At 40.4% G+C, this 18263-nt stretch overlaps 1 protein-coding gene, 1 non-coding gene and 1 pseudogene across 6 annotated transcripts; 1 reads left to right on the top strand and 2 right to left on the bottom strand.

Moving 5' to 3' along the window:
* The first annotated feature begins 1646 nt into the window (after positions 1–1646).
* Positions 1647–4433, top strand: LOC120109813 (receptor-like protein kinase ANXUR2 pseudogene; annotated as a pseudogene).
* A 3543-nt stretch (positions 4434–7976) lies between these two features.
* TRNAV-UAC (transfer RNA valine (anticodon UAC)) lies at positions 7977–8050 on the bottom strand. The gene has a single exon. It is a non-coding gene; the product is annotated as a tRNA-Val (tRNA).
* Positions 8051–9580: 1530 nt separating this feature from the next.
* On the bottom strand, positions 9581–16108 carry LOC103700995 (uncharacterized). Of its 5 annotated transcripts, none has more exons than XM_008782919.6 (10): positions 14915–15555; positions 13522–13626; positions 12838–13365; positions 11705–11770; positions 11446–11612; positions 11194–11347; positions 11012–11099; positions 10549–10934; positions 10288–10392; positions 9581–10188 (listed from the first exon to the last, which is right to left on the bottom strand). In XM_008782919.6, exons 1-10 carry the CDS (start codon positions 15047–15049, stop codon positions 9910–9912), a joined length of 2013 nt encoding a protein of 670 aa, XP_008781141.4. In that variant the 5' UTR covers positions 15050–15555; the 3' UTR covers positions 9581–9909. The 5 variants fall into 5 exon arrangements, with proteins under 5 accessions (XP_008781141.4, XP_008781142.4, XP_088558764.2 ...); XM_008782920.6 differs by having other exon boundaries at positions 9581–10116; positions 14915–15459; XM_088702638.2 differs by having other exon boundaries at positions 13522–13631; positions 14915–15380.
* Positions 16109–18263: the final 2155 nt, after the last annotated feature.

Below are 18263 nucleotides of genomic sequence, written 5' to 3'. Positions count from 1 at the left end.
TATTTTATACATGTGCGACTCATAAGCTACTTTTACCTCAAAAACACACCGACATTGTAATTGAATTTTAAGTTTAATGTTTTCAAATTTAAGTTTTGGGTAATATTCCGGTGAATTGATGGTAGGAGACTAGCTAGGCCTCGCAGAATTTTAAGCCGTGTCTCGATACTCTATGCTTGCTACTGATTGAGGAGCCCCTCATATTATTGCCTTAGAAACATAATTGAACTTGTAGCATTCAACTTATTGCAAGTACACATCATAATTAAATAAGTTCAAGGATTGTTAGCAGGGCAGTTGAAATCGTCTTAGCATCTATAGGACCGGCAAGCCATATGTTCTCGGAAAAAATAACACAAATCCTAATCCCCATCATTTATGGAAAAGCCAGATTGATTGAAGATTAAACATAGCCAATAGATTTATGTTCATAAGATGGAACTACAAGTTTATACTGGCATTCAACCTATCCCGACCCTTCTTTATCTAGGTTTGGAACCGGCTATATATAAAATATAGGCGTAGTTACTCATAAGTTGGAATTATGGAAGACTCTATTATAATATAAAAGCTTTGGGTTAAGAAGGACCAAGGAAGAATATATTATTGAGCTGAGTATTATATTTGGCCAACAAACTAAAAAAATTTTCTTTCGCAAATTTTACATGTTTGTTAGAAGTGAGCAATCCAGAAATCATTTCATTAACATTACCTAGGCAATTGAGAAACAGCCTCAAGTAATTAATCCCTTGTGCTACCTTACAAGGTCAGACACCTATACTACAACAGTTACTTGAAACTGATACGATAATCTCCACTTCATACATATAGGCAGTTACTCCAGAGCTGATCTTTTTTTCCCCATTCAACAGCAGAACACCTTGGAGCCTTCTTTGGCTGTTCGGTTGTCACATATTAGATTCCGAACTGGCTTCTCACAATCACAACACACCTCAGCTCAGGCACGGCACACTCACCACCTTTCGTAGGAACGAACCGCGCCCTCTTCTAAAGCCACACCAAGGCGCGAATCCAGCAATTCTGATAACGTCTTCTCTATTAGAATGCCACATCATTCTTCTCTCAAACTATCTCCCAGAACTGTTATGAACTGTTTACCAGAATTAGTTTTGAATTAGTTCCTTGTAACAAATACAGCTGAGATCTACCAGCTCATTTACCTAATTCTGGAACCTTCATTTCTGCTCTATGAGTACTGTATCACAACTCAATAGTTAATAGTGAAATCAATACATTCTTCTTCCTCATTTCACTTTTATTTTCCTCTCTGTTTTCTTTGTACAGTAACCAGCATTTCACCGTGCCGGTTACTGTTCATTTGTGCCAGAGTTTCAAATGTGAAACTCTTCATTCTCCACCAGAAGCGTTTCGCACCGGAAAATAATAATCGATTTAGCCCGTCTTCTGCTCCCATGCTTCCACATCTAACGGCCAGCCTCCTCAGTCAATGCAGCCCTCCTTCCTCCCAACCAAAAAGGAGAGAAAAAAAGATCAAGCAAATCAACAAAAAAACTAAGGAAAGAAAACCAAAATGTTCTATAACTTCCTCTTTTCTCTTTCTTCCTTCTGCTAATCTTCACCAATCCTTCTTCCCCATCCCTCCAGCCATGGCTTAACCCAACTACATAACACCAGATTGATACCCAAAAAAACCACTCCTCTTGTTCTCCAAGACGTGCAGGAGGACTCTTTCCAATTCTACTCTTCTTTCTCTCCTGTTTTCCTGTTCGCCAAAAGAATTACCAATCTTTCTCTCCAGGCCATGTATATTAGGATTCACCTTGATTCCAGCCTCCTCTCCCCCTGTCTTCTCCTCGCCACCATCGCCTCTGTCGCCGACTCAGGGGGCTACACCCCTTTCAATTCGTTCCTCGTAGACTGCGGCTCGTCGTCCGACGCCGCTGATGCAGACGGTCGGAAATGGTCGGCAGACGACACCTCCAAGTTTGGCGTCTCCATGAAGGATTCGGCCGCGGCGACCGCCGCCTCGCAAGACCCGTCGGTCCCCTCGGCGGTCCCGTACATGACGGCGAGGGTCTTCACGTCGGAGTCCACCTACAAATTCTCCGTCACTAAGACAGCCTGCCATTGGATCCGCCTCCATTTCTATCCCTCCACCTACAACGGCCTCGCCCTTGAGAATTCCTACTTTGCGGTCTCCGCTTCGGGCGGCGTCACCCTCCTCCGCAACTTCAGCGCCTACATCGCCACCAAGGCATTGACGCAGGCCTACCTTGTTAAGGAATTCTCCATCATGCCGTCCTCCGATGGCTCGATAAGCCTCACCTTCACGCCGTCGGGCAAGCATGATGGCTCCTATGCTTTCGTCAATGGCGGCGAGATCATTTCCATGCCTGAAATCTTCAGGCAGCCAGCGAAAATGGTCGGATACTCTGATCAGACCACCGACATTGGAAACTCGGCACTGCAGACTGTGTATCGTCTCAATCGGCGGGGGGGTATATTCCGGCGACCAATGACTCGGGCCTCAGCCGAACTTGGTACGATGACTCCCCCTACATCTACGGCTTTGGGTTTGGCGTCCCCTTCTCGGCTGATGACAAGCTCAAGATCCGATATTCGGATAGCACGCCGGAGTATATGGCTCCGGCAGATGTCTACCGGACCGCGAGATCGATTGGCCCGGACAACTCAGTTAACATGAACTACAACCTCACTTGGATCCTCCAAGTTGATGGCAACTTCACTTACATGGTGAGGCTCCATTTTTGCGAGCTCCGGATGAGCAAGGTCAATTAGAGGGTGTTCGACATCTTTGTCGACAATCAGACGGCGGAGGCCTCTGCTGACATCATTGCATGGACCTCTGGGAAGCGCGTGCCCGTGTACAAGGACTATGCGGTGTACATGACGGACGACCCCGGCGACAAGCAGCTATGGGTGGCTTTGCACCCCTCGGCATCGGCGCAGCCTGAGTACTATGATTCCATCCTGAATGGCTTGGAGGTCTTCAAAGTGAATGAAACCAATGGAAACCTAGCAGAACCAAATCCTGACCCCACTGCGATGCTCACTGCAGCTGAATTGGACCCGGAACAGAAGGGATTTTCCTCCAGATCAAGCGATAAGGCACAAATGATCGGCGGGGCAGCCGGCGGAGCCGCTGCGGTGGGATTAGTCTTCGTCATCTGCATCGCGGTGTATCAGCGCAAGAAGGAGGAGGTTGGGATAGAGTCCAGTGGCGGGTCAAGATGGCTACCAGTCTATGGAGGGAATTCGCATACGTCGGCGAGCAGGTCTGGAAAGAGCACAGCAAGTGGTAATGGATCAGCCTTGGCTTCAAACCTTTGCAGGCACTTCTCATTTGCTGAGATCAAACATGCAACCAGGAACTTTGATGAGTCCCTTGTGATTGGAGTTCGCGGCTTCGGGAAGGTCTACCGAGGAACCGTGGATTCAGGGATCAAGGTGGCTGTCAAGAGATCGAACCCTTCTTCAGAGCAGGGCATCCACGAGTTCCAGACCGAGATCGAGATGCTTTCGAAGCTCCAGCACCGGCATCTGGTCTCCTTGATTGATTTCTGCGAAGAGAACGGTGAGATGATCTTGGTTTACAATTACATGGCTCATGGCACTCTAAGGGAGCATCTATATAAGAGCAGCAAGCCTCCTCTGCCGTGGAAGCAGCGGCTGGAAATTTGCATCGGAGCAGCAAGGGGACTTCATTACCTTCACACTGGTGCTAAGTACACTATAATTCATAGAGATGTGAAGACCACCAACATTCTCCTGGATGAGAAATGGGTTGCAACGGTTTCAGATTTCGGGTTGTCGAAGACCGGCCCGATGATGAATCGGACCCATGTCAGCATAATGGTGAAGGGAAGCTTCGGTTATTTGGATCCTGAGTACTTCAGGAGGCAGCAACTGACTGAAAAGTTTGATGTCTACTCCTTCAGTGGTTCTCTTTGAGGTCCTGTGCGCAAGGCCAGCACTGAATCCAACTCTCCCGAGGGAGCAAGTCAGTCTTGCAGACTGGGCCTTGAATTGCCAGAGGAGGGGAGCTCTCGGCAACATCGTCGATCCGAATGTCGAAGGGAAGATCGGTCCTGAGTGCTTGAAGAAGTTTGCAGGGACTGCGGAGAAGTGTCTGTCTGACCAGGGAGTCGACAATCCTTCTATGGGCGACGTGCTGTGGAATCTCGAGTTTGCTCTCCAGTTGCAGGAGAATTTTGAAACAGGGAAGCCAGTGACAGCTGAAGCTCCTAGTAGCTCAGAGTCAGCTACTAGCGATGGTGACTTCGGGAGCCACAGCCCAGCGGCCATTGGTGGTGGAAGTGAGGTGAGTGTGGACTCGGATTGCCAAAGTGATAGCGTGGTGTTTTCCCAGCTCGTCAATCCGAAGGGGTGATAAGAAAAATCTCTAGCTGCCGCATGGATGAATAGCTCTAGAAAATACTACTTGGCGAGGGACCGGCATTTAGGTTGGTGATTGCGAAGGGATTAACAATAAAACCACTTCTGCCTTATGGTTCTTTGAAGGGTCTTCCTCGGTTTGGTTGGTTTGTTGACCGTTATATTTTCCTTCTAATGATCTATTTTATGTATAAAGGCAGGCTCTTTAAACCGATAGCAATTGGCAAATGCTCATCTCTTGATCATAGGTCTGCGACATTTATGTTTTTCTAATTGTTGCTAACTCTTTTTGCGAAAATATTTGATGGAAACTTATAGTTTTATATCATTTATTCTTAAATTATGCAATATGTTCGTGGTAATCATATCTAACAAGACTTCTTAGACTTATTATCCTCATTCAGCATAACGACTAGGACAAACTATTAGAGCATCCCCTATGAGCAGTGTAGCATAACTCTTTCTGAGAAAATATTTGATGGAAACTTATAGTTTTTTGTCATTTAGTCTTAAATTATGCAATATGTTCATGGTAATCATATCTAACAAGACTTTTTAGACTCATTATCCTCATTCAGCATGATGACTAGGACAAACTATTAGAGCATCCCCTACGAGCAGTGTAACATAACTCTTTCTGAGAAAATATTTGATGGAAACTTTTAGTTTTTTGTCATTTAGTCTTAAATTATGCAATATGTTCATGGTAATCATATCTAACAACACTTCTTAGACTCATTATCCTCATTCAGCATGATGACTAGGACAAACTATTAGAGCATCCCCTACGAGCAGTGTAGCATAACTCTTTCTGAGAAAATATTTGATGGAACTTTATAGTTTTATGTCATTTAGTCTTAAATTATGCAATATGTTCATGGTAATCATATAGAATAACACTTCTCAGACTCATTATCCTCATTCAGCATGATGACTAGGACAAACTATTAGAGCATCCCCTACGAGCAGTGTAACATTTCAGCTTTTATTGGCTTTTGAAGTAGTAATGATTTTTTTTTTTTTGTTAAAGGGAAACCAAAGGAAAATACAAGTTTGGGCTATTAATATGAAAGATGATAGACTTGCAAAAGGCAAAGTTAGAATGATGGTATCATGATGTTGAAAGAAGGAATTATGTTTCCTCTTTCCGGTTTAGGTTGTTTGAAACATTCACAATGTACATCATACCGTACTTCTTATTATATTTTTTTTTCTGAGAAATAATTGCTTATTCTACTTGTGGATGAAGGAAAACACCCCCTGCCGGCCATTCTTTTATTTATTATCTGCAAGAAATTTTATATTGAGCAGAATTAAATGCTTATATTTTACATTTGTTTTCTTCATTTTGAAAAATGACAGGCTTAGTTTAACATTATCAGTAGTTTTACCTCTTCTAAAAATGATGGTTTCTAAGATAAATAACAGATTTCATTTAAGCATCCACGATTTTGTGGCTACCTTTTTATCTTTATCTGAACCAACACCATAAGTACCTCATGCACCATGATTCTCATTTTTTTTATCTATAAGTAATTTACCAGATCCACTATAAACATTAAATAGTAATGTGAATTGGCAATCCTATTTAGGAATACTTGGCGAGAGTTGGCTAGCTGGAAGCTATTTTTTGGATTCCTTAGTCTTGTATAAATATCTAAGATCTACCCAGTGAATAACCACTATGAGACTAAATACATGCCCATATGGATCCTCATATTCTCTCCCCTCCCGTTTAAGCTTTGACATCCTCGTCCCCAATAGATTCGTGCTATATAGTATCCCCTAGTTCATATAAGTTATAGATCGAATCCATTCTGATACTATTTGATATGAATATTCAAAACCTACCAAGCGAATAATCAATGTGGGACTAAACACACGCCTGCACGAATTTTCATACTCTAAAACTATAACTTAGCTCTTGTTGCATAATATGATCCACAAATTTACCACCTCGGCATTCTCAAGGCTTTGTACTGAAGGAAGAAGGGGGATTGGTGGGACCACTGCAAGGCAACTTTTGATATATGAAACAGCATTGATGTCTTTTTTTTCTTTTTCAAACCTTGTTTGACACAATGAAAGATGGATATCCGCATGTAGAAAACAAAAATGAGATAACTAGAAGATTTATTATGGTAATGAAGAACTAAGAATGTGCAAAATGAAGTACCAGAAGTTTAAATCTGGAAAAAAGATGTCCTTCTTGCTTTTCCATGTCTCCATAGGCAAATAAGTTGTCAGTTGGTTTTTTGTTTCATTTGATTCTGAGATTTGGCTCTCCTGCACTTCTATGTTGAGGATCTGTTGCCTTCTATTCCTCCATATATAATATAAGTTAAATAAGCAAATAAAATGGACTCTTAGTCTGTTTCTTTCTTCCATTATAATATCAATTTTCACTAAATGAGTTGATTATTTTCTTTTTAAGAATTGTCTCCCTTTACCCTCCCCTTAGCCATTGAAATTTTGCCCTGTGATCCTGAATGTTCAGCTCTCCCCTTCCATTTCATAAAATAGCTAGATTGTACTGCTAACCCTGCATCTCAAATAACTCCATGCCATGAAATAAGATAGTGATTGCATGTTCGATTAAAATGGATAGAGAGGATGATACTAAAGGTTCATCCACCCCATCAATCTTAATCCCAGTATTAGACAAGCGACATATAATTCGATACAATTTAATAAACCATGGAGATTATGCCCACTTGCACTAAGTCTATATAATTAAGTGTGCATCATTTTTTTACAAGCAGTTTTAATCATCAATTCAACAGATAAGCAGCTGTAGTTGGATCCATATCTAATTTTAAATTTGTGGATTTTGACATGTTGGACGTTATTTGCAGAAAAAAGAATAGAGGCCTTATTTGCTTGAACATATATGACTACTCTGGGGATTCTTCTGCTTTAGAATATAGTATATCTTAACGGTCATTAAAATACTGGGTTGAGGATCCCCAATAATATTTTATAAACTATGGATTAAGGACATCCAAGCTACCTTTTGAATTTGAGAAGTAAAGAAATAAAAAAATAAATCTGATGAAAATTACAATTGAGTGAAAATAAAAAATAAAAGTAAACATAAGATCATAATAATTGAGTACCTTTTACCCAAAAGATCTGATAGATAAAGAATTTAGACTTGACAATTATTTACACAAGTGATCTGCATCATTCTTTTATAACATGTTTTAATCATCAATTCCAAAGGATAAGCAGCTACAATTGGATCCATATCTAATTTTAATTTGTAGATTTTGACGTGCTGGACTTTATATGAAGAAAAAAGGAAAGTGGTCTTGTTGTGCTTAAATAATTGAGTACTTTGGATATTCTTCTGCTTCAGAACATAATATATCTTCATCATCATTAAAGTACTGTGTTAACGATCTCCAATAGCATTCTATAATTGATAGATTAGGGACATCCAGGCCAAAAGAACAAAGATGAAAAAAAATAAAGAAAATTAAAATTGAGTGAAAATTAAAAAAAAAATAAAGATCAGAAAAGGAAGGTAAATAATGGTGAATGAAAATAAAATATAAAATTAAAAAAAAAAGTTCAAATGGTGCTGCCCAGGTTCGAACTGGGGACCTTCAGTGTGTAAGACTGACGTGATAACCGACTACACCACAGCACCAGATATTTTATTGTATTTAGTTTATTAAAAAAATATGTTAATCTATTGGTCAACATATTGCAATAGAATTGCGATCACCTATATGTTAGAATGATATTTTAAGATTTTACCAAGTTCATAATATCCAGAGGTTGTGCAGTAACATAGTTTATTTACTTGGCTTTTACAAGTTCAATGTTCAAATATATGGTAACGGTGTATACAGGGGACCTTTAACCATCCCAAAGATGGGTCCATGGTAAGTGTTAGGACCTGAAGCATTTCATTTTCAATTAATCATATTCAAATCTATGGTTAAAATAATTAATGTTTCTTATATTTCTATGTAATTTCTCTCTATTGATTGCCTCGGACCTTATTTTCTCAGTCTATATATGAAAAAGGTCTTGCTATACTTCCATTCAATCTCCACTTTCTTTGAGCAGTTGCAACTCCATAGTTTTGGCTCATGCCTCACTCCCACCACAGCTTGTGTTTAATTCACTTCTCCACGAAACGTATTTCTGATGAAAAGTCTGAAGAGATTAATCAAGTAATCTTATATAATTGCACAATAAAAACCGGCTTAGAGTAATGGTTATCCATTAATGGAGGCTTTCCTTTTAGCCTAATCTTACTGAGGTTTATTTCTCTTAGGTCTTGATATCAGCAATGATCGCCCTTGATTTCCATTTTAACCTCGAGATCTGATTCACCAACAGGGCTTAGCCCAGTGTCTGCGGGATTTCTCAATTGGTAGAAAGTAGTCACAACTTGAATTTAAGAGCAAGAAGCAAACCTTGATGAGCCACAAACCAACAGAAAATGAGAATAACTTGGTTACAATCCCTTGATTTACATTTTCAATGATAGCTCCAGATAATGTAACTGTTACTTCATAATACTAAGCAAGATGAGTCTCAAATGCTAAAAAATTGATCAAACAATAATAAAAGGCAAATCTGCTTATTTAAGATAACAATTCAGGAGTCATTTTTCCCCTCAATCAAAATTTAATCCTCCCTTTTCCAACTTTTCCAGGCAAGTTACTATATGTTATTGGTGAACAAAATTTTCAAAGAGACAACATACAGATTGCAGAGGAACCATCAAATGTTTAGTTTTAAACATGACAACTGAGAAAGAAGTGACTACTTAAAAAAAAAGGGCAAAGCCAAGAGGGAAATGGATATCTTCAAATTTCTCCATTGATGCTTCTTTCTTTTTTGAGCTCTTGGTTGAGAAAAGAGCTGATGTCAGGTTACAAAATGCACCTAGCAACAGAAAAACCCGAATTAACTGCCCTACTTCCATCCAAGTTCTTGTAGAAAAGCAATGGGATCACTGATGCTGCTTTAATAAGCTGAAAGAAGCCACCCATACCCAAATAGAAACCCACCCTCCCCATCTTCTGTTCAGGCTGCACCACCAACTTAAAAATACTGACATAAACTGAGTCAATTTACAAAATAACAGCCACTTGTAACATTACTTCAAAAAAAAAAAAAAAACCACCAGTATTGGAGTGGGAAGGAGAGTAACAACTGCAGCTATCAGTAGCACTCAAATATGAAAGCTTATAACCATCAGTCAGGTACAACTTATTAGGTTGGCCATCAGAAAATGGGTACAAACAAATTGACCAAACACCAGCGGATTGCTTGCAAGCAAACTACATCAAAATCAATATTTATAGGTAAGATTAACAATAAAACACTAAGGATGCCCTACCATATGGGAACAAAGGCAAAGGAACAAAACCAACTGTAACAACAAATCCTGAAGCTAAACAGCTCAAAAGCTTCTATTCTTATTCCTGATATTAGAATTTACAATACAAGTCAATTCAGAAAGACTTCTAAGAGTTTTGTAGTTCAACTCTAAGGTGCACTGCCTCCCCCAGGTCCTCCCAACGTCAGGACAACACCTTGTAGATCACTATTAAGCTTTGCTGGTTGGGCTTTGGCAACTTGGTCTCGGTGAGCCTGCCGCCCATGATGCCCACACTCAGGCAGCACAAAGGTCGTCGGTTGTGGATGTGGCCTGATTTGGATCGGAATGGCATGAGCAGCAGCAGCTGAACAATGCTGTGAAACAGCAGCAGAGCCTGTTAGACCTTGAGAATGTAGTGCAGACCTTGGAGCTGCAACACCTATTCCCTGATCATTGCAGTTCCGCAAGAACAACAGATATTAGGAATGGCTGCACCATGACTTAGTTTTATTTTATATTTGGTAGACAGGGAGAATATATCTTACTGGAGAAAACAAGACGCCTCTGAGAATCTGGCCATTAACATAAGCAGTCATGAGGTACCCAGAGTCAAATGCTCCATCCACCATGCCATGAACCTCGGCTCCAATCTGTAAATAAACAGATCAGAATTGCCGCACGCACACACATACATATATATATATATATATATATATATATATATATATATAGAGAGAGAGAGAGAGAGAGAGAGAGAGAGAGAGAGATTTTGTTGAAGAGGTTGAATTGTTGCAACGGTGGCCTACCAATGGAGGAACAGCAGGCCTTGGCTGTGGCTTTTGATCTACAGCTAGAAATGGAACTTCTTGCTTTGCTTTGGGAGCAGCACGAAGAAATTGTGTTGTCTTTGGCTGTCTCGGGGGTTCTCCACCCGAGATATGTCCATCCAAAATAGTCCTTTGAACACCATTTAATGGCTCCCTCTGAGGATGTTGCTTGAAGTGAACAAATTGTTGAGAGGCCAAAATCGAGTCGTTGGCAGAAGTCGACAATTTCCTGACAGTATTTTGCTCTTGATCAGATTGTGAAGGAGATGAGTGCTGAGAAAGCGAGAGAGAATGTTCTTCTTGTTCTGATTCAATCTCCCACACTCTAGCATCTCCAGTTTTCCTCCTTTTTGCTTTCATATTATCTGAGGTGAAAACAAATCTTGCATATGAAACTCTGCACCTGAACAATGTACTCATTTCAATGTAGAACAAGGCTTACCCAAACCACGTAAAAGAGAGTTCCTTGGTTCTGATTCCACTTCGCGAGATCGCTGACAAAGCTCTCCATTTTTCAGAACCACATTTTTCTGCAGTACAGTTAAATACAATAGCTAAGTTTGCGAGTAAAATGATGAAACAGAGTCACTTCATGTTATTAGGTTTCGACACTTGAAATCTTACCAAATCTTCCATTCCTCTACAAAAATTCCGTTTTTGTTGATTCCAGTGGTTACCAAAAATTTTGCACATGGAAATGTTGTAACGACCATTAGGGTGCTCAGACCCTAACTGCAAGATCAGCAACTCATTGAGAGGGCGTTCATCCTCTCCGCATCTGTTAATGCAAAGCATAATTATATGAAGCATTGAGACACCAAAATCATATTGACCTCTTCAAACTATAATGTATAGGTATTGCATCAAGAGACTTACCCTCCATATATAGCAATATCGTTGCCCATGACTACAGCAGTATGAGAAAACCGCCCTTGTGGTTGTTGGCCACGAATATCAAGTTGTGCCCATAAAAAGGTGCCCAAGTCGAAAACCCAAACATCATTATAATATTGTTTATCACCTACTCCACCGATAATGTAAACCTACATTACAAGGGGAAAAAATTGATGAGCTTTTTCTTTCAGAAACCACCAAACAAAACTTGCTGACTTCTCATAATTCACTGGATACTAGCCTTAGTCCCAATATTGACTGCCGCATGACCTGCTCGGACTCCAGGTGAAGATCCTTGAACTGCCAACTGTAACAAAATATAATTATCATGAGATTCTAGAGCAAAATTCACTTGTTCCGGCTCTATTTTTAGCAGAATAGCCTAAAACAGAGAGCATGACCAGCGTCGTAGCCAAGTGAACAAGCTTTGCCACTTGGCCAGCTAGAAAAAATGTTCCTTTTTAAGCATACTTCTACAATGCAACTATAGTGCTTTCCTATGTGATTCATTAGGCTATCTGTTGGAGGATAGGACAGCAATGCAGGCATAAGAAGGCACTTAGAATGATAATATGAATCAGCGAAGACATCACATGAATCTCTAGAGCAACATAGTCTCGCTACGATCATCCAACAGAATGAAGATTCAGTAATTTCTTGACCAGATAGAATGAAAATATAGTGATATCTTAGGTGCCTTTTTCTGAAGAGTAGTGCGACAACCTCAGACGGGATTGCCCTGCAGCTCAAGTAACCATATGTGATGGCTGATGATAAAGTTCAAATCAGGCAGCTGACTATAAATCTTCTAACAAAGTTTATGCTGCTTTACACGAGCATGACAGCAAAATGTCTTATTCAAAATGCCAATATAAATAACTGGAATGCCAAATCCAGCACCATGCTAGAAATATGAAAATTCAACAATTGCACTCCCATAGAAGGATTCAGTTTCTGTCAAGCTAGTATTGAAATCAATTTGGACACTGGTGAAAGAATTTATATTATGAAGTTATATAAATGGTAATCAATATTCAGAGGTTGATTTTGGTTATCCTTTTAATGATCACTTCAACATATTACCTCCATCCATCCATCCTTCCCACTCTCACTCGCTTTGTATTGAGATACATGCTAAACTTAGCAATTGTTGACATTACTAATCAAACTATATACTGCTAGGCAAAGAAACTCGCATAATAAGGCATGAGTTAATAAAGAGATAATTACAATCCCATATGATACACATGATGTGCCAGTGAGAGGTGTTTTTATTTGTAATCGTTTTGGTTATCCATCCAATGGATCCAATGGAAAAAAACATAAATATGGTACAAAGGATGTTAAGATGAGAAAAAGATGAATAATCCTTACCCTTGACCAAGTCATTGTGTCCAAATCAAATATATCAACTTCCCCATGATAACGATCGCCACAATCACCGCCATAGATAAGAAGCTTATTGCCGATCTCAACTGCAGTGTGGCTATCTCTTGGTGCAGGGGGATCACCTTTCACTTCCGGAGAAGTCCATGTCATGCTCTTCAAGTCTAGTATATGAACATCATTCAAGTAATTTGCTTCCCCTTCTCCGCTTCCCCCAAATATAACCAGTTTATCATCGCCTACCACTGTGGCAGTGTGGCTTTCACGTGGTGAAGGTGGGGTGCCTCTGCAATTGGGTTTGCTCCATTCTTTTGTCCGCAAATCTAATATATGAAGATCATTTACCTTCCTCGAACCATTTGTACCTCCTAATACCACCATCTTGTGCCCTACGAGCGCGGTGCTGTGGCTGTCTCGGTTTCCAGGTTTTTGACCTGTTGTAACAAGGGAGCTCCAGGACATGGTATCTAGATCGAGAGTGACGACATCACTAAAATGTAATCCACCACAACAGCCCTGCAGGAAGAAGAGATAAAAGTGTTCATACTTGTACAGAATAGAAACTTAATTATATCTGCTTGTGTATCTCTGATAGCAGATTTAGGAAAATGTATAGAGAAGCCATGTTATTTAAAGAAGTTGCACGAACAAAGGTATCATACTCCCTCTCACCATGGTTCTTATCTCTCTTTCTCTTTCTCTTTCTCTAACTTTGTGTGCCAACCCTGATCTAACACCTAGAAAGACCTCTGATTCCTCCTCTTCCCTCACCTTTTTCTACACTTAAGAGAAAAAGAAAAAAAGTCACCAATCAAACACAAATTTCTTCTCCACCTAGAACTTTCAACTGTCCTAGCTCAATGAAGTATTTAATTTAGTAACAAAAAACACTGATTTTTAAAAGAAGAAGAAGAAGAAGGAAAAGAAAGATAAGGAAACAGGGCTTCCAGCTACTTAGTAGACATATAGCAAGACCTATTCACCAACCGGTTTGCATTAACTTGGACTTTAGCTACTTTTTACAAGATAGCAAATAATCCAAATTTGAGAGGCTAAACTGATTTTTACTGAGCTTATGTATCAGAATGCACGTGAACTCAATCGATCTCGATGGCCAGTATGAATATTGAACAGATGACGAGAAGAGGGAAGACAAAAGTAATGGCACAAATAACGCTCTCTGCTAACATAAATTAATTTTGTTTTATGATAGCAAATACAGGACATCATTCCACCAAAAAACATAAAAAAACATATATATATATATATATATATATATATATATATATATATATATATATATATATATATATATATATATATATAAACAGATCTAGCAGAAAGAAAAAACAGAGTTTTTAACATATGTCAAAAGCTTTGTTCTCACCAGAAAGTTCTTGTATTAATTATATGATAATAAGATGAAGGATGGAACTGGGGAAAAAAAGTTTTTTTTAAATTTACGAAACATGTAAAAATCCCATCTCTTCCTTCAAGAAAAAAATAAAAAGAATCAGGCTAAGAACCGAAAAGGTGTCTACCTCGAATAACTTGAAAAAATAAGTATATTAAACTCAACTTCCCTATATACAGTGCAGAATATCTGACTAAAGCGGTACGAGCTCTAAGAAATAACACTATAAAAATAGGTAGCAAGACAAAGTTCAATAGACTGGGATGTAAAGCATCCCTGGCTTAACTTGCTAAATTAAGTGCATTAAACTCAATCCGCAGACACAAAAAGCACCAAAATAAAAACTAGAAAAAGGTAAAAACTTCAAAAATAACATTATAAAGGTAAGGAGCAAGAGAAAGTTAAATCAAAACCAGGGGTAGGGGAAGCATAGCCTGATTAAGTTGCCAATAACTATTCTAAATGTTCAGAGTATAAGCAAAGTAAAGCCTGAAACTTTTGATGATCATGAATTTTTCTTTCCTTAAAATACTAGGGATAAAATGTGGAAGCTAATAGAAAGGACCTCGATCTAGCAAGAAATACCATATCAAACATCAATAGAAAAAGAAGACGAACAGGCAGCAACCAAGGTGTTCACTTCATACTTACCCCAAAAAAATAAACAACCCCTTCAAAGAAGCAGGCTGAGTGCCCCCATCTCTCGGGAGGGTTGAAGCCCACCACCTTTGGGTAGAGCCACATCGCCTTCCTCCTCTTCATCACGTCCATACACAGCGATCCCATCACCCCGAGCAATACCAATAATGAAAAAGAAAGCACTCCGAACCCTCCTAACAGCAGTTCTCAACACCACCTTGCTGTTGATAAGATTGGCAGGAAAGAAAGAGAGAGGGAGGAAGGTTCAAGAGGGCATGAGCAAGGCTAGTGAGATACAAGATATCACCGTCCGATGGACAAGAAAAGATGGGCGCTATCATCTCCAAACTACTGTGTCAACCAACAAGACACAGATGGTGGTGTGAAAAACATCACGGAGGAAGTAAGAAAGAGAGAAGACCCAAGAAACCACCTTTCGAAAGATAACAGATAGCCTAGAAGGGTACGAAATAAGGCTAAGCTCGGGTAGGCCTCTGAGGAATGTTTATAGCTGCGGACTGGTATAATATCATCGGAGAGCGACCATTACCGCACATAACATAGAGCATAGGCATGGTGGCCAGAGGGAGAGTATGGGGAGATGGAAAGGGAAGTGTGGGGTAGTGTGTGCATGGGAATGTGTGAGGTGTCACAGAACCTTTCAATGTCTCACTCTTTGGTTTATGTATCTCCCCTCCTTTCCCTTCCTTCAAACCTGTCTAACTGAAAATGATGGGAGGTGGGAGCATTGGGGTGTGGGAAGTGATGGGAAGTGTGTCTTGGGGTTTGGTGGGGTGGGTTTTCAATAGTGAGAGCCACAGAGACGAAATTGGTGTCTTTGGTGCTTCCTTTCCTTGCTTCCATTTATTCTAGGAACTTGATAACAAACTTTTCTGCTTGTTTAGATGCACTTGTTTCTATATCAGTGAAAAATGAGCACTTGCTGTACCCAAGGAGAGTGTATTTAGAGGGTCCTTCCCTTGGATGGGGATCAGAAAGGGGGAATAGCCTTGGTGTCATAGGGAGGGTATTTCTTTCATTATTGATATGGAACTAGAGATGTCCCTTCTCGAGGTGGCCTAGCGAGCTTAGCTTTGCTTCCCAACTTGGGTTTAGATTCGGGGCTTTGGAAACTGAGAAGCTTTTGCCTTCTGTCTCGATAGAGGAGAGCGAGCAGGGTCGCGCAAATTCTCGTACTCACGGTTTCGATCTTACCAAGTGGATTTCTGGAGCTATTCATGCATTGGGGAAGAGTGGACCAGAGATTTGGGCCCAACCAGGAAATAGGCGAAAAAAATAGCGACACGTGGCCTGTTAGATAGTGGGACCGCTAGTGAGGCTGCAAATGGCGCCAATTTGCAAGGTGAATTCCGTGCTTCGATTGGCTCAACGTCATGGCGCGGGAAATTGTACTAAGAATGTGGCCAAATTTTTCATGCTCGTTCGCTTTCTAGGATCATCATTTTATGATCCTTATCATCTTAATCATTGATTTAAAACAACATTGATTGCAATGGAGCAACTAAGATCCATCCTCAAATCTTGAAAAGCTTGCAGACCTTAAACTCATTCATTGAAGATATGGATAATGCTAACCACCTATAAACCACTTGTCAGGTTGCAATCATATTTCAATTTTCTTAGCGTCGCACTAGAATTTTTATCTCTTTCATCATTCTCTATCTTTTGCAAATGCTTTTTCCATTTAAAATGTTTTCCCTTTCATTGGAACGTACGAGCGATGTGGAATTGAACAGATTCGCGACAGATTATTTACAATACAAGCTTGAGGGACTTTTTGGAAAAATTGGGTATATTATATGATAGGTTGAACATGCTAAAACACATTTAAGTTGAAGGTCAATTAATCTGAGCTGAAGGTTAAATAAGAAATGAAGATGCATGAAACCCATCCGGAGAAGTTTGCTTCGCACGGAGAGATATCACACAAGCCCTCTAATTTTGTTCATTCTTATCAGGCTACTAAACTAGTCTCTTAGATCTGTTTTGCCAGAAATGCTTGGATTTTTGTTGGCGATAGCAATTCTTCATCGAGGCTTGTTGCGGAGCGCGCTCAGATATAGACGGCAGAAATTATCCATGCAAACCCATTGTATAAGCCTTTGATAGCTCGGGACAACTAGAGCTCTATCTTTACTCATGTAGTACCTCGAATAGTATTTTTTTATTTGGGAGCCCCCACCTTTAAATTTTCTCGAGATCAACTTCGATTGATGCATGCTAAATAGTGGCAGAAGAAGAGATACTGGCTTCGTCATTAGAAATCTGGATTCCAAGATAGTTGTTACTGGTGGTTGCAAAATCTTCAACACCTCAGTTTTGGAGACTGAGTTGAAGGCAGGATGGGCCAATCTGGGTCATGTTTGGCGTGTGTTGCAGGCCAGAGTAGCTATACTTGACTGGATCTAGGGTGGCACTAGCGGCGTGGGAGGATACTAGGTAGTCCCGTATGTGATTAATCACTCTAGAAAGGTCCTATAGATTGGAAAGGGAGAGTTGCTTATAGCACTTCTTAAATTGTTGTTTTTTATATTTTGTTAAAATTATTTGAATCATTCCTTTTACAAAAAGAAAAGAGGAAGAAATAATTAGGCTCTTATTTCAAGGTCCAGAGGGAAAACTGAAGGGGATATATCATAAATACAGTAGGTGAAACCTGGAGCCCACCTATTATCTCTGGTTAGTTGAGACAATTCCAACTCCTGACACATCAAAACCTGCTCCCCTCAATCACCTGCCCCCCTTTTGGATGGGTTAAGGCCTAAAATGACAACGTGCAACACCTAAGATTATTCGAGCAGGACAAGGGCTAGCATCATAGAGTTTGGATACGCCCCGCCCTTCCGTCAAATCACAATCATCCACCAGATCCTCTTGCCCATTGAGATCGACCGTGCATGAGCAGTACGCGGCTCATGTTATTAATCACCCTTACACGCCATGATCCAAAATCCTAGCATGCAAGCGGGATAAAGTTGGGAGCCGGCAGGACAATTCGATCCCCCCACGTGAGTCTCACGTGCTTGGTAACTGCTCTTGGGTAAACAGTCGGACCCGAGCATTGCGGCTTTCCCCACAGCGAGAGAGAAAGAGAGATAAAGAAGGCAGTCTCGTGAGGAGCACGGAATCTAATGGCGGTACGTCGTGGCTACGCTGCCGAGCCGAGCGAGAGCGAGGGGCGGGGCGTTTGAGGCAGCGGCAGCGTAACTCACGGGGAGACGCATCCCATCTCGCAATCGCTACGATCGAGTGGATGTTTGGACTTTGGATAAAGGCGGTAGCGCATCGCTTTCCGGGATTACATCGTAACTTGGAAAGCTCAAAGACATCTGATTGCTTT

This window comes from Phoenix dactylifera, chromosome 8 (genome assembly GCF_051530095.1).
Source record: "Phoenix dactylifera cultivar Ajwa chromosome 8, Ajwa_hap1_PhDact_Kaust_v1.1, whole genome shotgun sequence".
Lineage (NCBI taxonomy): Eukaryota > Viridiplantae > Streptophyta > Magnoliopsida > Arecales > Arecaceae > Phoenix > Phoenix dactylifera.
This window is presented reverse-complemented; position numbering and strand designations above follow the sequence as displayed.